This window comes from Fulmarus glacialis, unplaced genomic scaffold (genome assembly GCF_000690835.1).
Source record: "Fulmarus glacialis isolate BGI_N327 unplaced genomic scaffold, ASM69083v1 scaffold1561, whole genome shotgun sequence".
In the NCBI taxonomy this organism is placed as follows: Eukaryota; Metazoa; Chordata; class Aves; order Procellariiformes; family Procellariidae; genus Fulmarus; species Fulmarus glacialis.
Window position 1 is genome coordinate 1 of NW_009190701.1, and position 16,556 is coordinate 16,556.

At 39.6% G+C, this 16,556-nt stretch overlaps 1 protein-coding gene across 1 annotated transcript in view; it reads left to right on the forward strand.

Moving 5' to 3' along the window:
• Positions 1 to 898: 898 nt before the first annotated feature.
• Positions 899 to 16,556, forward strand: part of LOC104082893 (plasma membrane calcium-transporting ATPase 2-like) — a gene marked incomplete at both ends in the record, with an annotated part of 151,761 nt that continues 136,103 nt past the window's right edge. Inside the window, 2 exon segments of the mRNA XM_009586166.1 lie at positions 899 to 1,057; positions 3,969 to 4,077. Coding sequence (XP_009584461.1) covers positions 899 to 1,057; positions 3,969 to 4,077 — 268 coding nt within the window.

The window sequence follows — 16,556 nt, forward strand, 5'->3', positions numbered from 1 at the left end:
AAGCCTGTAGCGTTGCATGGGGGTGTTGTTTGTTATATGTTAAATTAGCTACGGGTATGTAAAGAATTTAGAAACAAATTGAGAAAGGAATGAAAGATGCTTGGTTCAGACAAATACAAGTTTAAAACAGTAACATAAAATAATGGATTGCCAGAAATTGAAAACTATAAAACCACACTGTCAAAAATAGGTTATGAAAGAAAGTAATAATAGCATAATTTTAGCTGTTGTTTAAAGAATACACTTAATCATGCATAAACCATCAAATATTATGTATAAGTTCAAGATTTTCTTAAATTATTTTAAATTCAAGGTTAGGATGAATATTATTCTACTCATGGAATGATTTTTTTAAAAGCTGTGTTGCCAGCTCTCCTAAAGTAGATTTCAAGAATTTGGTTGTGAGGCTGAGCTGAAGTACTTTGGAAATCTTCAAAGCAGCATCGTAAAAGCACTGTAAAAGAAGACCCGCTCATCCTCTCTCCAGACCGCCATGCTGTCTCATGCCCCGTCCTTACTTGTGGTGTCAAAACGTAACTTGCAGTTCAGGCCAATTTGCCAAGGCACCCAGGCCAGAAGCCAAACTCCAAGTGCACACCTCGTCCTTATTCGTGCATGTTCTCTCCACATGGAAGGATCGGTTTAAACAATGAAAACAGCCTTCCCCATGAAAAAAACCCTTCAGTATTGTCCCGGCGAAGGCCTCTAAGGCTTGCATTTTGCAACACCGTTTTCCTACCTTGCGTGGGGAAAAAAACACCACCAAACTTTAAACTCATATTTCACCTAGTTATTCATGCGGCGTGAAGCGTGGTTGGGCTGGTGAGAACTTGTGATAACTCGATGTTTTTCTGTAGGCACTGCAGTAAACGCTTGTTGCCTTTGCTGGCCTGTTCAGGTCCCAGCACCCCTCGGAATGCCGCTGCCCGCTCCGGGGAGCTGCGCTTAGCCGAGTCGCTGACCGCTCCAGCGAGAGGCGGGTGAGCTACGAAGGAAGGCGGGTTCTGGACGCGCCTTCGTTTTCAAGTTACCGTTGCGGTTGCGGAACCCCTGGCAGGTACCGCAGATGGGTTTGTGGTGCCTTTCCCTTGGGGGGCTTGCCTGGGGAAGCCGGGACGGTGCCTGCCTCCCCGGGACCCATGGAAGGGACAGGCGGCCTGCACCGGGGCCTCCCTCCCCCTCTGCGCCGGGGCTCCTCCCGCCCCTCCTCGCTCCCTGCAGGGAGAAGCGCTGAAGCAGTTACTATTTATCTGGCTCTTTGCAGCTCTGTTCTGTGGGGAAATGCTGGGTCTGACCCAAGTTCACATTAAACACCATTGTCACAGTAGGTCTTTCAAGATTGTGAACAGATGGAAAAAATCTAGGCGAGAGGGTTGTGTGTTAGTAACTCATGTGAGGCAAGGAGTTTTGCTTTGGCATACGGTACTGTCTCAAAGTCCTACATAACATGGCTGTTAAAGCTGTAATACTTGGCCTTAGCGAGGTTGAAGTTGGCTCTTACATTTCTGTATTTCGACGCGTGTATCAGCACAGTGCCATGCAGAGGTACTGGTCCAGGGGTTTCTGCACCACGCTCCGGGGACCTGCGCAAACTCAGGGGTTAGATGAAACGGTTTGTACATTTGACATTCTATCCATAAAATAATATCTACATGTTTAATGATTTGAGAGGAGTGCATGGAGCATTCTTGGCAATTGCAGTTATTTTCCTTATCTAATATTTCCATTGTTTGTGTAATGGAACAGCAAACATTCTTCCAAAGGTTACCCAAACATAAGCATCTCAAATGAATGGCTTAGATTTTTCTGAGTGATAAGTACAATTTCATTGCTCATTTTGTTTCTGGGTTTTGGCATGTCGTGCCACTTGCTGATTTACTTTGGCTTTGTTCATTTGCTTGTAGAAAACTAGAAAAATATTGCATGATGCATTTTCCCCGCGAAGCTTTTAAAATAAGTATAAGCTAGATCACCTGCTCCTTTGAGAATACTAAATGGTTTGCAAAAAGCTTCTCTGTGTAACCAGCATTGCTTTAAAGTAACGTTAGGAAAGGAAGAAAGCAAGTGAGTGTGTTCTGCCTGTTGTGTTAGGTAGCTTCAGAGATTTTGTGAAGCCAGTGCTGATTTATTTATGTGATCACCCAGGAGGTCATCTTCCTTTCAATGATTATCTTACTTTAGCAGGTGCAACACTTTTAGAAAGGAGGCTATTTTCATGCAGACTGAATTCCCCTTCCCTTTAAGACAGTACATTAAATACATGCAGGCAATGTTTACTGACTGCAGACACACATTCTGCTGTTGCACCTCAGGTTTAGATGAACAGAATAATAAATGGGTGTGAGATTTTGCACCTGTTTTGCACAGGTCTAATGTTTGTTCATTGTAATTAGCTCAATTACAACTACAATGTGTTGTAACTCAAAAGAAAGTCTGGCCCAGCAACTTTAAGTAGTTCTTTCCCTCTTTCTAAAGAGGTTATCGTAGGTTAACATTTCCCATAATGTATGGTGCCAAAGGTTTCCCCTTGATCTAAATACAATGATGCAATAGAGTATGCCATTCCCTTTTTACAAAATAATAAGTGATGGAAAGTGTTGCCATTATATGGTGCAGTTGATAAATGTGTAATTCCATTCTTAGAAATAGTGGTTTCGGTTTGTTGGCATAACTAACGCATTGTGTGAAAAAAGATGAGGCCAGATCTTTAACATAATAGCAACAGCGTACATAACGATGGGGGAAGTGATGTTTAGATTTCATAAACTCTGGCACTTACGTCAGTTGTTGAAATTGCAAAGTCGGATTACGTTAGTGGTGCTTCCTCAGAAAAAGGCAATTAGTCCTTTGCTTGGAGGATCAAAAAGGTATTCCGCTGTGTGCACTTTCACGCACGTGTATCAAAGTGGCTCCTGTGCTGGGAAAGGAAAAGCTGTATGTTTTATCAGTCACGGTAAAGAAAGACCTGAAGGGAGGAGAGAAGCGTGGAGCTGCTGCTGAGCTCCGTTGCAGCCTTTCCTTTGCAAAGCGTGCCTATTTTCTGTGCAGCCTCTGTAAGAGTACTGCAGAGAAAAAACAAGTCATGTAATGAATACCTTGCTTCTATTGTATTGCGGGGCTTAGAAATCCATAAATACATATAGCGTGTCAGCCTTGAGTGAGAGCCAATTTATCTTCATTTTGTTCTTGTTTTGAGAAAGCTGCAGGAAGAAAGCAAAGTCCATTATACCAAATGAATAATCCAATCGATGTAGCCAGTTTGCCCTTGATGAAATTAAGCTTTGTCTTTGCAGTATCACTCTCTCTATCAGAGAGAGTGAAGGGGTTTTTTGCCTTATTTTCTCAGTGTCCCATGAAAGCAAACAGTTGACATGCGGTGGTTTTGTCCTTTTGTGATTGGCCCTGCTAGAGGAAACATAAGAGCACAGCCCTCAGAATCAGTTGTCTCAACTGACACTTACAGGGGTGCAAAAAGTGCTCCCCTTACAATGCCACCTTAAAACTTAAAGGTAAACAATTACCTGCATCTCTATTAGGCATTCCAAACTTTTTGCCAAGTGTCACTGCTAGCAGCTACGCTGCTTCCAGCTGAGCCAGGGGCATTGGAAAACTTTGCTGTGAAAGTCTTTGTAAGGATCATCTGTGGATGGGACAGATGGTGACAATGCCTTTCCTCACAATAATGGACATTTTGAAATGTTTTTTTATTCAGCATCGCATTTATATTTTTTCATGAAAAAGGATTCTGTTATTTGTTGAAAGAGAAAAAGGGTTTTGGATAAAGTATTGAAGTGTCTTGTCACTGGGGCAGTGGCTTTCAATATGCAAGTCTAAGTTCAGTAGCCTTGCAAGTGGAATTAGCATGGCTGAATGGTTGGTCGTTTTGACGATAACTAATAGGAACAGACTTGGGACAAGAACAGTGTCAGATGCAGTAATGATTTCCTGCCTCCTGTCCCCTTTTGCAGTTGCTACTTACCCTTCAAATCTAGACTGATCAAATTTACTGTTTCCATCTGTTTTCCAAGAAGTCAAAGGTTGACGGTGTTTGACAGGCCTGTTATTTATAAAGGTGAGGTGAGTGGAAAATAAAGCCAAAGATGTATTTTTGGCAGTCAACTCAATGTGCTTCCAAGACAAACATAACTGCATTTCGTCAATACTGATTTCCTTTAATGTGATGCATTCGTAGTTTCTGACTCGCCTTCTAAGTATCTCTAGAAATTACTTCTACCCTATATCCAGTAATGTTTTTCCACATCTGTGGAGGTGTTCTAGAAAATATGCTTGCAGTTGCAGATCCCGAAAGGTGTAAGGACAAAGAAGGCCTCCCCACACATCTTGAAGACTTGATGACCACCTCTGACATAAAGAACCTATTTTCGCTGATAATACAAGTCACAGTCTGGCATAGCTTGCAGCACGATACAGTAACTTCCTTTTTAACTTCCTTTCTGAATGCTCATTAGGAATCCCGTTCCTTGCCCTTGCCTTGGAGCTGGTAAAACAATGCATTTCAATGTCCCGTCCTTATTGCCAGTCCAGAACTTGGCAACGCAACCACAGATTATATTAAATGCAGAGTATTTCTGTTGTATAATAGAAATAGCTGGGTGTATGTAGCTGCTATTTTTGTAACAATAGCATTTACTAGCTCTTGTTTCCTCTTTGCTTTCAAATGAAATTCTTTAGGGACTGCAAATACTCTTTTTCCTGTGTGGATGGTGAGCTGAGTCAGTTCCGTTAAAAGACTCGAAAACCTGAGCTTCCGCGGGCTGTGCTACTCCTTTGATTATTCCTTTTGCATTTTGTGTCAATCTCTCCTCCCCACCACTCCCCACAGAGGAACTGTCTTTTTCAGTGTAAGGGCAGTTTAGATACAGTCCGCTAAGGTACAAAAAGACTGAAAAAATGAATAGTAGGAAGGAAACGAACCACAGAGTAGTTCAAAAGATGTCATGATTCTTTTTTCTGATTAGCATTGGAGATGACGGAAAACAGGAATAGCTCACTCCTTTACAGGTGTGCTTGGAAGGAGAGCTTGCCCTTGAAGTAGTTACAAAAGGATAAGAGAGGAGACTTTTCTTAATGCATACAATAAGTATCCTATGAACTGCAGCAGAATTTCACTTTGACTTCATAAATGAGGGCATAGCTCCTCAGATGCTATAGGCTGAATACTATTTTTTCAGGCTCATGTCAGCATTAATGCAGGAAGACAAATGTATGGGAATGCTCTAAAATCACAGTGCAACTATTAAGTTATAATCTTAGCACTTAGCCTAAGCATTATTCTAGGCACCTCAGTTAATTCTTTGCTTATACAATACAACAAAATCTACTTGTACTTTTTTCACATTTTTTCTAGCAGTTTCAAGTGGCAAATTGGAGCACCATGAGTTTCCTTGTGCTCGCCTCATTTAGTCGTGTGTTGGCCCCCACCCATTCCCTGGCACAGGGTCTGAATTTTAAAGGAATAATGATTCCTTTCTGAGCCACTGATGTTTTTTTTTTTTTGTGGGGGTTTTTGTTTTTAAATTGTGCCTGAAGTGGTTTTGCATTCATTAAAAAAACCTAAAGTAGTAGAGAATTGTTGCATTACATCATCATTCTACTTTGCCAGTAGGGTCATGACTCTTGCATGGTTTTGCGTGGATAGCAGAGGTCATCCAAGCTTGACACGTAGTCTTGTGGTACCGCAGCCAAAATATATGCCTTTTCTTGAACTGTAATCCTGCAGTTGACTTTTAGCCCGTGAAAACCTTGGAGTACATAAAGATGACGGGCCAAAGTCAGAACCTATTATTTTCACTACGCAAATTGTCTAGTTTTTGCTTAAAGAAAAACCTGAAAAAGCTTTAAAGCCACCTCTGTTTCCTACAAAAGTATGGTGTAAATCTGGAAAACTCTTCAAGCGTTAAGGTGTGCTCACCTGCTGACTTTGTACACATCTCACGTGACGACGGTGAAGTCCTTGGGCTTTTCCTTTGTTCTATTGTTTTCTCAAGTCAGTGAGCTTGGGCAGTTGCCTTCAGCAGGGGCAGGGGCAGTCTGACAGAGCTGACCCCGTCTCTGCGTTCATTAACGTACATCGAGTAGATGTGGCACTACCTGCAGAACAGCGTGCTTGGTTAAGAGTTCAGAACAATTGCTTTTCAGGCTTAAGAAATAACATGCTGAAGGAAACCATGGAAGTAAATTACTGGCGATTACCAGTACTATGGGCGCACCGAACGGGAGCGATACAGTGCTACGTGAGGCTGTTACGTGAGCGCTGTAGCTGGCCCTGGGAGGTTAAATTTGCTTGTTTCTGGTGCTGGCCTTGTCAGTCACTGATGCTTCAAAGCTATAGGTGCTGAAGGACTCTACAAATAAATTTTAAAAATTTACAAGATAGCTAAGGAAAAAGGTATAAATATGGTTTTGTTCCCAAGGAAGGTCTCTGAGTTTGTACTACATCTTCTGCTACTTCACCTGCTTATAAACATGAAAGCTAATCTCCTCCAGCCCACAAAGGAAAAACCATAACCCGAAACTACAGAAGTGGACTGTCATCCAAACCCATCACGCACACTGGATCATCAGATGGGTATGAATAGTGTGTTGAATTACCAGAGAAATGAAAACAGTTTTAGCCGAGTAAGTGTATTGGCTGTGCAAAGACCAGTTCTGTTTTCTTCAATGAGTTGTTCCTGATGGCTGGGTTTTGTTTAACGCTTTAGCGTAGCTGAAATCATTTGCTTAAATATGAAATATCAGATGGCAAAAGTCATTAAGCTCAAATTGTCTTACTGACAATTTAAAGTGACTTCTCAGCAGAGGACAAAGAATACACCCAGTTCATTAATGTGCATGTGCACTACTGCTCCAAAGTACTCTATACAAGCTGAGAATAAGCCTGTATTAATGTTTGTGTTGGATGTTAAATAAATGCCTTGGAAGGAAAAGAGATTTTTTTGCCTTCAATCCTGAAGAGTGTGCATGCTAAAAGATCTGGAGAGTTTGAAACGATTGAAAAATAACTCTTATAACGATAATTGTTTCAGCATTACCAACATACAAAGACTCTTGAGGTGAAATCAGTGTTGGGCTTTTCCCCCCCCAAACCTAGATGTTATTGTTAACTCCTGATGTTAATCCTGTTTAACAAGGATATCAGTGTGGCATGTTTTGCCATGAGATGCTGGCAGTGCTTTCTGCTGCCCCACTTTTCCAGAGGTATCGATGCTGACGTTAACGTTGCTGCAGCTAGCAGCTTAAAATTATGGAGAAAAATATGTTGGTTCTTGCTATGCAGCAGCAATCAATACCATTTCCTGGATGTAAAAATCTTTGCGTCTCTCCTGCTCTGCTCGTCTCTCCTATAAATCTGCCCGTGCTCAGCGGCTGCTACGAGGGACACCTCACCTTGCTATATGGATGTGGAACGTCCCTTCAGGGGTGACGCCAGCCGTGCTCTGACGAGTCGCTTGCGGCCACTGTTTACTGTGCGAGGGTGGCTGCTGGCATCCTTCCCTAGAGAATCAACCGAGCGCTTTTGCAAGCCTGTCATCTTTTCTATCTAGTCATGTTCGTGTAGTGACAGCAAACTGAATTTTAAATGAGGTATTTAAAATGAATGCCCTGAATCTGGGACCCAGTTTGGAATCCCCTGGATTTCTTGTTTGATTGGGTCACTGTTTCGTCATGATTTAGTGAGACCTTCCTCCTCGTTTACTATTATTTTGAGCACTTGCATTGTTGCTTAAAAGTCCTGAATTTTATTTTGGGGACTTCTTCAGTCTTCCTACATGTCTTAAAGGTTTCAGTTGCATGAGGTTGCCATGATACCTTTGAGAAGAAATTTTTGCCAGCTTCATTTGAATTTGGGAGGCGGAAGGAGAGGAATAGACTTATAGGAATAGACAGGAATAGCCTGTTTTCATTTGAAACATTTTGAAAAAGTTCATATTATTGTTAAAAATGGATAGCGCGTCTTATTTGCCTGGGACTGTCCTTGAAAGTTGTGGTAGCCTTGTTGAATTAACAAGTGACTGGTGTTGGCTGATTGAAAGAAAATTATGCTTCTTGCTGATGTTGCAACATGAGCAAAATCCCTAGCATATGTGCAGTTATACAGGCAAAGTCACCTTTGGCTGGTACATCTTGTCCGCTGGGGGAACAGGTTTAAGCTCCATTTGCTGCAGTGGTTGTCTCTCACACCAGAAAAATCCCACCCCAAAAGGGGGGTTCCCAATGCAGCAGTATTACATTATTCAAGTCATTAGTTAGGGTTTTTTTCCTGCATTTGTTAGGTATGTATTTTAAAATGATCCCTTTCACTGCTTTTACCATAGTAGAAACTAGGAAAAAAAAATCTCCAAAATCGTGCACGGGAACTTTCTGAAAAGTTACTTAGTTTTACTCCAGAAAGAGGGTCAGGTCTTCATGGGAAGGGGCCTGCAAGCCTTCTGGGGACAGAAGAGGGCATGAGAGCAGAGCCTGTGGAGGCTGGTCACAGATCCTCGCTGCTGAGCTCTCAACTGGTAGGAAAATGCAATGCATGTTAGGAGAGATGGGTGTTCAGTTTAGCACACCTGCCACGAGCAAACAGCATTCTAGCAGATTATAAGTACCAAACATAGCAAATTTGCTCATATGTATGTAATCTCTAGCAGGCATTTATTCGTATTACAAATTGTCCAAGCTTTCTTGTGTTATTGAATAATTGCCTATATTGGTGTGAGTGGTCAATAATGATAGAAATGTTGCCCTGATGAATTTAAGTAATCAAGTTATCCAAACGTGATTGTTTCAAGATGAAGCACAACATTAAAATACATGTACAAAAACTAAAACTGATCGGAAATTGTTTTTCTGAAATTTTTTTTTTCTCCCCAATGTGTTCGAGCTTGCAGGCAGAGTAGCGTATCCATTCATTTGCAGCGTTTAAGTAGCAACATTTATTCTGGGAAATCTCTACTGAGGTATGGAGAACTGAAAGGAGCTATAAACCATTTCTGCATTCTTTCATTATGTAAGACTTATATGGCTGTGCAGATGTATGCCCTGCTATGAATATCTGTACTTTCCATATTTAAAATTCAGTATACTGTTCCTACTTGTGGACTTTTCCATACCTTAATTTATGCTTATAGACAATCTGAAACAATTAACACCAAAGTTGTATTCTGTCACGGTTTCATACCAAACCATTTTTTGTTCAAATTTCTTCACCTGCCTTCATCGTCCTTTGACTGTATCAGTTTTTTCCTGATACATATTTCCTTTATTGCTCATTTGCTTTTTGCTCTATATCTGGTATTTTTTTCTGTCCTACTGCTTCCTGGGGGTCTTTCTCAAAGATCTCTACTTTTGAACTGGTTGTGAAATCATCCTTGTGGCCTCAGGCAGTTCCTCCTTTATTAAGAGAGATACCTCTTCAAACCAAAGCCTTTTGAGAAGACCGTGTATTTTCTGGTATTGATCAGGTCGTGTGTCGGGCATTTGTCCTAGCTGAACTTGGGCCTTTTGGCAGAACTCTATCTTTTTTTTATCTGCTTAGGTTGCTCTACAGAATGGTGGTGATCAATTTAATATTACTTGTACAACTGGTTGATTATGACTGCATTAAGTATTAAATCTTGGCAGCAGATTTAATGTTGACTGTTAAAGGCAAATACTTCAGCATGACTCTGAGTAAGTATACTTGAGATACTAAATACAGTTGATGCAATTGAGCTAGGTGTATCAAATGAGTAACTAGATGGTCGTCTGTAAATGTATGTACCAGTTTCCAGTTGAAACTATTTTAAGACCAGCATTTATCTTCAAACTTGGCTCGTGGCTTTTAAAAAAAACAAACCCAAATTATACAGTGATTTTCATACCATTTAAAATTATATCAGTTTTTATTTCTGAATCTTTGAAAAAACAAATTAAAGTTGTTCTTGCTGGAAGGGCTTTCAAGAAAAATATTTTTGCAAAAAATGGATTTTTAAAACTTCTGCCACTTTTCACTGCATGAGATAACTCATGCTAAAACTTACAGGCTGAAGCTCAGTATTTTGAATGATGGGAAAGATTGGCTCCTTGTGTTCATGTTTTCAGATATACAATAATTGTTTTTTGTTAAGTTCTGTCTCCTGACTTAACCCTTATTTTATTCAAGTTGGTGATGAAATTTCTGTTTCCTCCTTAAGCAAGATAATTTAAATTTTGAGTTTTGGGCACATCACAAGAATTTTAAATACTTTCTAGCAAAGATATTATTAATTGAACATTCAATGTATTTGTGACAAAGTCATTTTAAGTGATAAAGTTTTGTAATATTGTTAACATAATGGATTTTGGTGCTTTGACTCCTTAATCTACTCTAAGAATCTATCTACTCTACAGAAATCAAGATGTAATTATTTAAAAAAAAACTAGTTGTCAAAAGACTTTAATATCATGGTGGTTGTTTTTGATAGGAAAAGGTTGAAGGTGATAAGGTATAATGATATGAGCAGATACTCTTCTACTTAAAATATCTTTGTTTAAAGTCAACTGTTTCCTACTTAAGGCTTCATTATACTTACTGAAAAGTGCTCAAGATAATTTTGTTTCTGAGCACTAGGAGGAACTCTGGAATAGCAATTTATAGAACCTTAATTAATTGTACTGAGTTCAATGTGTAAAGCAAAGTAAGCCAGGTAGCGTTTGTGCTAGTCAACAGAGACATACTCGTAAGAGTTCTTTACAAATCCAAGTTTATAGTGAGAGCTTTGTTTCTGCCTGAACATCAATGCTCTTTCCCATTCAGTGTCCAACATCATAAAAGACTAATTGTATGTAATCCTCAAAAATTTACAAGTATAAAATTAAAGGAAAAAATAATAGCTTGAAAGTAGCCAAACGTGTTTAAAAATACCACAGTCTGCAGTACATTGGAAGTGTTATAAAGACCGGGAGACTAGAGAAGAAATTGTTAGGAAGTGGAAGTCCAGTAGCACCCTCTAGGATGTCAGTAACCTAAAGACTCAAACGCATTTCTGTTCAGTATGAACTGCATGAGCATTTATAGCACGTGTTGGCAAGAGTAACGACTAGATAATAGTCTAGCAAGGAAGAGGTAGGCTCAGGACAAAGTAACCTTACCGAAAAGCCAAACACTAGTTTATTCAATAATCCAACAACTCATTAAAGGGAGTTGGCAAGGAAAGCAAATTAATAAGCATGTCCATGTCTTTTCGGAGGTGAACACCTGACATTCTATTTAATATTGAGTCAATATGTGCAAGTAAGGTGAGCTGGCAGGCAAAAGTAATTAATACATTCATTCAGTTTATCAAAGGCTACAGTCTTATTATATAGCTTACACTGAGCTGGGAGATGTTTAACAGGAAAGGTAAAGGCAAATTTTATACTGCACCAGTTTTTGTTTCTATTTGGCTGTTGGTTTACAGTGGGTAAAAGGAGCCCAGTTCATGCAAAAAGAGTCCACCATTAGCATGGTCTTCTCTGCAGTAGGTGTAATTAATACAGGAAAAATTGTTTGGGTTTGGGAGTTTTTTGGTTTTGTTTTTTTTTTTTGGCTTAACACTTAAGACAAAATTGCATTCCCAGATACAGTCTATTAAGCATATGGAGGCAACTGTGGATTTGTAACTACTATCAACATTGTGATGGCAGGGTCCTTAATAGTCTGTAGCCTTCCTGGACCAAAACATGATCCAGTAATAAATGCTGCTCTTAATAGGCAATGGTACTGCCCAATATTCAGAATAACTCTTCTGTACAGCAGGGCTAGGTCCAAGGTGCCAGTGGCTCACTAGGGAGGAGAGAAAGTTTGCTTTTCCAGAGGGCTTATTTGTCAAATAAGAGGATGAAATAGGCCCAAACCTTTACGTACAACTGTGTTTATCATCAAAAGACACGATACTGCTTGAAGTTATTATGTGAGAGTTCGTTCACTTGGATCTACTTTGCAGCTGGGAATCTGTTGCAGTTTACTGCTGGAGCCTGCTGCTCATACTCACCCTCCTGGGCAGTGTGCTCGGAGTTTCACTCTAGTCCTTTTGGGAGGGGGGAAGATACAGACGTTTCAGTCTACAGAAACACTTACTCAACAATTTGACCTTTCTATAAACCTGAATCAGCAACTGATAAATGCCACCTTGACATCACCTGAAGAGCTGGCAACTTTATTTCAGTATTCCAATAAAAGAACCCTAAATGACCAAGTCGCCTAAATAAAGCACCGAGAGTGCTAGGCTAGCAGACCTAGAGGAAAATTTTTAGCTATGGGTTAATTGTATCAAAAAGTATGTCTGACAAGGGTAACATGGATCTTCCTCAGTGTTAACTTGGTTTTGTGTGCTTTACTCAGTGCAATTTAATGTGGTATCAGCCATCCTTGAAAATTGTTTCTTACCCGCAGTTTGACTTCTGATGTCCCAGCATAAATATGTGGGTTTTTTTTTTTTTCTTCAATTCAGATGTGTATGTTTAGAGGTCCATGTTTAGATTGAGTGAAAATTTAATCTTTCACTCAGAGTATCTTCTGTAAGCACTGATAATGCTAATAATTTTGTGTCTGTGATGTTGTTACAGTATCTGGCTCTGAAAAGTAACATTTTAAAGTGAGTACGGTCACAGTTACTCTTCTCTTTCTCTCCATCTTCTGGCAAAAAAACCCAGAATCTTTGTAGGCAGCAATAATACTCTTGGAAAACAAAATTAGTGAAATGCTTAAGAATCTTAGGAGCTTCTGTGAACCAAAATTGAAGAAAAATTTTATTAAAGCATATGTTTAAAAAAAAAAAGAAAAAGGTAACCAGTAGAAAACAGACCATGTTACCATTTCCAACTAACTAAAATCCTGGAAGTTATTTTATTTCAAAGCTTACACAGGGACGAGGAAGACATAACCTGCGAAGGAAAGGCTGGATTCCCAAACTACTTTCTTCAATACAAAACATGAACCACAGCTCTTCTAAAGGACGTGGGGTATTTAGAAGCCCGTGTTAATAAAATTAGCTACATTTGAGGAATACCATGTTTGAAGGAATTGTCTACAAAAATATAGGTGTGCAAAGAAAGACAGAGGTGGATTTAATTTTAAATCTTACCATGTTCAGTACTAGTAATGGATTTGTTTTTGAACACTGCAGCGATATCTCTGCCTAAATGGAGACAGCTGTGTACATTTCAAATAGTGGAAGTATTGGCCTGATTTTATAAGGCAGCACTTGCTCCTAATTTAAGTACGTGTTTTTCATGAGCTTTAGCTTCTTTACACAGAAGGCAAAATATTTTACTGTGGCTGTTGTATTTTTCACTCTGATGTCAAACGCAGGTTCTTTGAACAAGGTTCTGAATGAGCTTTTTTCTCATGGAAATGTTGGAGATGTTCCTGCAATTGAAAAAAGGCTGAAGGGAATTAGAACAAGAGTTGGAGATTTTATAACAGACAACAAAACAAAACCTGAAACAGCTGTAAACTGTAAGAGAGTTAAACTAACATCTGGAAACCTCCTAGCAAGAACCGTGAGATGACTTGCGGGCAAAGATAATATTCAGTTAACTATAAAGTGTTTGGACAAAGAAGTGGAGCTATGGTGAATCGAGGCAGTGAAATTATCTTAACAACCAGGCCTTAGAAGAGAAGAGTAAAACTAAATGGGCAGTGCCCATCGAAGCGCTATACAGACATCCCTGATCTAGCTCTGAGTGTGCTGCTGGTATGCGTTAGAACCAGAGGTGGTTCTAGTTCAGCGTAAACAATGGTAGTGGTGTGTTATGGCTGAGAGAACAGCCCCTTCCCTCTAGCGCGGTGTGCACCAGAGAACAAGAGGAGACTTCTTGGGCAGCAGGTCAGAGGCCAGTGTGAGGGTTATGGTTTACGCAATGTGCGATACCCCAGCAAGGCCAGGGCCGGGTGCTTGAGAGCCCGTCACCCTTGCTCTGCCTGTTGCACTAATGCATCTATTTCAAACGTTGCCGTGTCAGAGCAGTGGGTAACGTTTGCACAGTGATGTGAAGTACGACTTGTTGCACATAGAAATAATCCAGTGTTTAATCTGTAACTCTTCCACTGCTATAGGATCTGGGGTTTCAATATATGTAAACGCGCTTCAGCCACTAGATCAAACATCAATTTCCGTGATAAGAAAGAGTTCTGAGTGTCACCCATGAATTAGATCACATCTGAGTGGGCGTTCAAACTTCTGAACTGTGGTTTTCCATATCTAAATTTCAAAGCTCTGGCTAGCATCGAGCATAATGGCATTAGTTCTGAAATACAATGTTTTGAGAAAGATAAAGTAAAGGTAGTGCTTGAATGCTGGATGAATGGGAGCTGTCCTGCATTGCTGAATAACTTAACGATGGATGTCTGAGACTGCTTTATTTCCATGTGCACTTTTATTGACCTGTAAAAGGGAAGTTAGTCTCATTTACAAAATCCATAGTAGTCCACATGCAAGTAATCTGCTTTAAATTTCAGAGCAACATGTATCTTTGAAATAATACCAGTTCTCAAACTGGTGTGAATACAGCTTGGGGTAGCGTTTGGCCTAGCTGGGTAGGAACAAGCACAGATCTAGGTATGGATATTTATTCTTGTCATAGACAGAAAAGGGGACTGTCTGCCATTTAGAGATCAGATTTTCATCACAGGGGATCAGCAGGGCCGGGGCAGTTGTATTGGTAAGATCTGCAAAAATCCACTTCAAGTATAGGCCTTTGGAAATACTTTTTTAAAGTCACACCAGCTGTCCAGTACTGGTCTAATGCATTGTATCTGGAAAGACTTCAAAGGAAAAATGGTCACATTCTATATCTGCATGACCATATGGCGTTGGTTTCAAAGATGTTGTCATTTTTACTTTGTGTATTTTCAGGGAGTAAGAAAAGTGCTGGAAAACTTTAAATTAGTTTGCCAGCTTTCATAGATGCTAATTGCTACAATGGACAAACTCAGCAATGTGGTGATTAGGAATTACTCTCAAGAGATTTTTCTGGAAGAATCATCTTATATTTTGACTATTTTGTTCAGATCATGTTGGAAATTGTTTTTCATCTGTTGTTTCAAAACTAAAAGCAGTATTACTTCCTTCTTTATGCCAAGTAACTGTTTAGTTGCTGTGCATTCTGAGTTATGGATTTAGGAAGGGAACTCTGCTGAGTTTCAGGAACTGTATATTTAAATGTACTGCTTTTCTAGCCATCAGCTGCCTCTGTTCGCCCAAAATTGCACACGATGTGGTGCCCTCCACTTCTGTCCATTGTCTTGCATGTACGAAGACAGTGGCAAGCCGTTGTGGTTTTCACTGTAAATGTTCAGTCAGCTGAAATTCTGAATGGTGAATTAGAGATAAGTGCACCTGGGAGGGCTGAGGTGACTGTTCCCAGAATTTTGTGATGAAAAAGATGCCTGAAGAAAATTGTGTCTTTAATAATTTAGAAGTCTGGGTTTGGCATGAGGTGTCCTTGACATGCATACCATCAATATTATTGCTTTTTGTCAGAATATGTCTATGACAATCTTGACTTGAATACCTGAGGAAGCTGCAGTTCTCTTCTGGAAGAAGGCAAAAATTGGGGTTTTTATGTAGTCTTTTCAGAATATCCATCTATTGCAGCTTATTGCTTCTTGAAACTGGAGAGATTATATAAGGTGTGTGATACAACAGGGATTGCTCTTGAATCAGGTATTTCAGTGTTGAACAGTAAAATATTTTTAGTGCCACTCAAGATTGTCCACAGCTGGTTTGTTTGAGCATTTTGCTATTTTGTTAGTCAAGTAGCGCCTAGTTATATTCCTCCAATAATATTTGATTTGAGGAGATCGGAATTTGACGTAATTTCTCCACAAACATTATCTTATGTTCATGGCTTAAACTCAGATGTTGGGTTGTATTGAAGGGACAGTAGAAATGTTATGTTCTCCGTTAAACTAATAAAGTAATTTATCTGTTAGGTATATGAAACATAAATGTTGCTTTCTTTCACGCAAACTTTTCAGTTCAGTAGTAAGTGAAGAATCATAGGTTTACATTTTACTGCAAAATATGGAAGTATTTTTAAGAAACCCTCTTAGTAGCATTGGAAACAAGTAGGGAATATAACCCTTGTGTATTTTTAATATAAGCTATGGTACCTGCAGGAAAGGTGAAATCTTTTACATCCCATATTCAGCATCATCATAGTTACCAGCACTTAACAGGATATTACTGCCAGAATCAGATGGAAGTACTGTTCCTGTTCTTGCCATAGAACTTGCTCCAGAAGTTTTGATTCTGGACACACATGTGTAAGACATAATTCTTAATTCTGATGAAACCCGTAATAATATTCTGCTTTGTTTGGTGATGTATTCCCCAAATCCTAGTTATTTATAGGTAAGAGGCAAAGCAATATGCCAATGATGTGGTACAAAGGTGAATATAGTTAAAGATTCAAGTGCACTACATGGATGCTTGTGTTTTCTATGCTTCATGATAAAAAAGATTATTTCTTTAATTCATTTCCAAGAGCAACTTACTATTATTCTAGTAAAAATCCTCTCTACCCTTAGCTTCAAATTGTGTGCA